This window comes from Gossypium arboreum, chromosome 11 (genome assembly GCF_025698485.1).
Source record: "Gossypium arboreum isolate Shixiya-1 chromosome 11, ASM2569848v2, whole genome shotgun sequence".
Taxonomy (NCBI): Eukaryota; Viridiplantae; Streptophyta; class Magnoliopsida; order Malvales; family Malvaceae; genus Gossypium; species Gossypium arboreum.
The window spans coordinates 41567732-41572002 of NC_069080.1; the positions used below are offsets into that span (position 1 = coordinate 41567732).

The 4271-nt window shown below is 34.7% G+C and overlaps 1 protein-coding gene across 1 annotated transcript; it reads left to right on the forward strand.

Moving 5' to 3' along the window:
• Window positions 1-2484: 2484 nt before the first annotated feature.
• Window positions 2485-4005, forward strand: LOC108472005 (cyclin-D1-1-like). Its single transcript, XM_017773536.2, has 5 exons — window positions 2485-2778; window positions 2866-2952; window positions 3047-3350; window positions 3438-3562; window positions 3637-4005. Exons 1-5 carry the CDS (start codon window positions 2512-2514, stop codon window positions 3808-3810), a joined length of 957 nt encoding a protein of 318 aa, XP_017629025.1. The 5' UTR covers window positions 2485-2511; the 3' UTR covers window positions 3811-4005.
• Window positions 4006-4271: the final 266 nt, after the last annotated feature.

A 4271-nucleotide genomic window follows, 5' to 3' on the forward strand; every position in this document is an offset into this window, starting at 1 on the left:
ATTTCAAATTATATCTCTTAAACATTATCATCTAGAGTTTAAATGGGAACAAATTAGGTTTTTTATGTACTATAAATAGAGGATGGAGTGACATGATTACTTACTCATCACTTCTGTAAAAAACTCCTTCCCCCCTAAGGCTTTTAGCTTTTTTGTTTCTTTTCTTCTCCAACAAAATTTCATTCCATTAAACTTGTGTTTTTTTTTTCTCGAAAAGCATGAGCAACTAAACTCATCTAGCCAAATGTTATCAAGACTCCTCTAAAGAGTTCATGAGACTTACAACCGGCACTTAGCCTTTCTCAACGAGTATTCATCATTTCTCCGCATTACGGAACTGACACTTCCATCCATATCCTTCAAAAAGTAATCTTTTCATCTTATGCAAAGATGACCTCTTTGTATGTTTTGGGAAGGTTGCACGACCGGTTCGCTAACTTACTGTGTCAGAGCTTGTTGAGCCCAAGAGACGAAATGGCGTGGCAATCGCCATTGAAAAACGATGATCTAGTATAAGACGATCCCACAAAAGTGACGGTTGGCTAGAGTCAAGTTCCTATAGATCGTAAGGCTATAACCTAAGTGGAGCTGGTGGTCGTAGGCATCCTCTTCCACTATAGCTAGCTTATTCGGTCATGAGAAGAATCACATAAAAGCCTATGATTGAACCAAAGGAGGATCAAGATAACCTAAGGTTGGAATCCCCCAATCAGAAAACCCTTTTTTTTCCCAATTCTACTTCTTATCACAATTACAGTTTCAATCTATTTAATCTCAACTCAATCATATTTTTAATTCTGTTTTATTTTATTTTTTCCAGGTCAGTTGCTTTTCTTAGGCATGAATCTACCCGGGATTTTGAGAAACAAGGAGATGTGGCGATCCAGTCCCTGAGGATTTGAATCTACTCTTCTATTACTATTTCTCTTTATTATTTAGGGATAGGATATATTTGGTGCTCTCAAATAACTAAAAGAAATAGTAATATGGGAGTAGGGTCAAATCCTCAGGGACTGGATCGCCACAACTCCTTGTTTCTCGAAATCCCAAGCATAGTCGTGCCTAAGAAAAACAGCTAATCTGGAAAAAATAAGATAAAACAGAATTAAAAATATCATTGAGTTGAGATTAAATAGATTGAAATCGTAATTGTGATAAGAAGTAGAATTGAGAAAAAGAGGCTTTCCAATTGAGGGATTTCAGCCTTCGGTTATCTCGATCCTCCTTTGGTTCAATCATAGGCTTTTAGGTGATCCTTCTCATGACCGAATAAGCCAGTTATAGTGGAAGAAGATGCCTACGACCACCAGCTCCACTTAGGTTATAGCCTTACGATCTAGAGGAATCTGACTCTAGCCAACCGTCACTTTTGTGAGACTATCTTATACTAGATTATTGTTTTGTAATGGCGAATGCCACACCATTTTGTCTCTTGGGCTCGATCACCTCTGACGCAGTAAGTTAGTGAACCGACTGTGCAACCTTCCCAAAACATATAAAGCAATCGTCTTTGCACAAGATGAAAAAATCAATTTTGGAAGAACATGGATGGAAGTGCCAGTTCCATAATGTGAAGAAATGTTGAATACTCGTTTATGAAGGCTAAGTGCGAGTTCTAAGCCTCATGAACTCTTTTGGAAGAGTCTTGGTAACCTTTGGCTAGATGAGTTTAGTTACTTATGCTTTTTGGAAAAAAAAAACACAAGTTTTAATGAAATATAATTTTATTGAAAAAGAAACAAAAATGCTAAAAGCCTTAGGGGGAAGGAATTTTTTACAGAAGTGATGAGTCAATATTCATGTCACTCCGTCCCTTATTTATAATACATGAAAAACCCTAATTGGTTCCTATTTAAACTCTAGATAATAATGTTTAAGAGATATAATTTGAAAATAAATCTAAACAACATAATAAACAATAATCCTAAAAGTAGAATTCAGATATAAACAAGGTTTTATGTTTATAAATCTCTTCTTTAAAATTTTACCCCAAGTCTTCCACACTTTTATCACTTCTTCTCTATTTCGCATGCTGACCCGTTTTGTCTTGAAATTTACACTTTTTACCCCTAAATTTCTTTTTACCTTCAAATTAATCCCTATAAGATAAAAAACCATAAGCAGCCCCAATTAGTAGGATCGTACTCAAAATATATATGTAATATATATATATATATATATATATATGTAATTTTAGAGTATTATCAACATCTGAAATACAGAATTCGTTAAATCCATAATTCGTTAAATCCATATCTAGAAATAGAACAAACAAAAGAAAGAAAGAAAACCAAGTAATAATTGGTCTTCGGCAGATTGCAGGACAAGGCATTGGCCCTACTCGATTTGGATCAACTCCAAACGAAGTTTCATGCACATTTCTTTCAATCATGATCCTCCTAAAGCAGCTGATAATGGACCCACTTGACCTTGCCATATCATTTTTCGCACTGCTTAAATTTGCTAAAACTAGTACTTGGCAATAGAGTGAGAAAAACAAACAAAATTCCAATGGATGTGTCCCTAAACCTTCCAACTCTTCCCAATTTGTTCTGCAATGAACCAGCAAGTGAGGTAGTCTCTTGGGAAGCTGATGAAGATGAATGTGAAATTACTTCTTCATCTTCGGATTTCTTCATTGATTATGACGTCAATTCGTTAACCAATATGTTCGATTCCGAGGTTGATCAAATGCTGGAATCTAACCTTCTTTCAAGATTTTATCTTCTTCCTGATATTGTTCATGCTCGTCAAGAGGCAGTCCAATGGATTTTAAAGGTACAATACAACCACCAAAAGTTTTCTTGGTAAACTAATCTGTTCTTTGTATTCTTGTCGTAATGCAATTGTTTAAAACAATTTCAGGTGCATTCTTTCTACAGGCTTAGGCCTGAAACTGCTTATCTTTCTATAAACTACTTGGATCGTTTCCTATCGGCTCGAGCTTTGCCGGTATGCTGTTTTCTTCTTTTCGGGCTATTTAAGAAGAGTTTGAAGATTGTTTACATCTTTTTCTATGGTTGGTTTTTGATGTTCATGTGTGTAGCAAGGGAAAGGGTGGCCTATGCAGCTTTTATCAGTATCATGCCTTTCACTAGCAGCAAAAATGGAGGAAACAACAGTTCCCATTCTCCTAGACTTGCAAATAATCAAACCCAGATTCTTGTTCAAGCCCAAAACAGTCGAAAGAATGGAGGTTTTAGTGATGAAGACACTCAAATGGCGGTTGCGCACCATTACCCCTTTCGATTTCCTACATTATTTCATTTCATGTATCAATAATTCCCAACATAACAGCCTGTGTCACCTTTTCTCTTGTGCCACTGGTCTTATTATTAATACATGTAAAGGTAAACTCCTTGCCAGGCAAAAAAAAGTTGGAACTCTCTTCTATTTTTTCTTTCTCTGATCCTAGTTTGTGTTCATCATTTTGGCAGCAACTGATTCCTTGGATTACCCTCCATCAGCAATTGCTGCAGCAGTGACACTACGGCTGACTAATCACAGTCTTAACGAGCAGGATTTGGCACAGTTGGGTTGTATGCATAATAGAATAAACAAGGTTTGCATCTACCTACACAATGCCTTGTTGAAAAACTGAATGGTAAAAGTGGTTTTTGTTTACAACAAATGCAGGAGATAGTGAAGAAGATTTATGAGAACATTAAGGGAAGATCGTTTGGATTGGAGCCATTGATGATGCCACCAAGTCCCACTGGTGTGCTTGATGCTGCTATACATGGAACCTGCAAATTACACAAGATTGGCAACAATAATATGAATTCAAGTAATAAAGGATTTAATGCTTGATTTTACTGATAAAGGACTGAAACCCAAAAAAGAAAAGATTTGGTTTGTACTTGAAATGTAATTCTTTTTACAGATTGTCTCAATGATTTTTATTTTTATTTTTTAAATTTTTGGGTGTGTGGTTTGATTAGGGTGAATTGATTTTGAGTTGTGTGGATTTTTATATTTAATCGTTGGATTCTCATTTATCCATCATATCCTCTTTTATAATTTCATTGTCATCATCTTCATAATCAGTACAATGCCAGGTTTATTTTAATCCACCTAATTTAATCTTTGAAACACGTCTTTCTTGAGAAACAAAAAAAAGACAAATTTATTTGTTTAAAGTATTTTATTTGTAAAATTAACTTAATTTATTTCAACATATGATATTATTTACTAAATAATCTTTTATTGAATTTAATATCATGAATTACATCATTGATAAAAAGAAAAAATTTAAGTGTATCATTTTGATA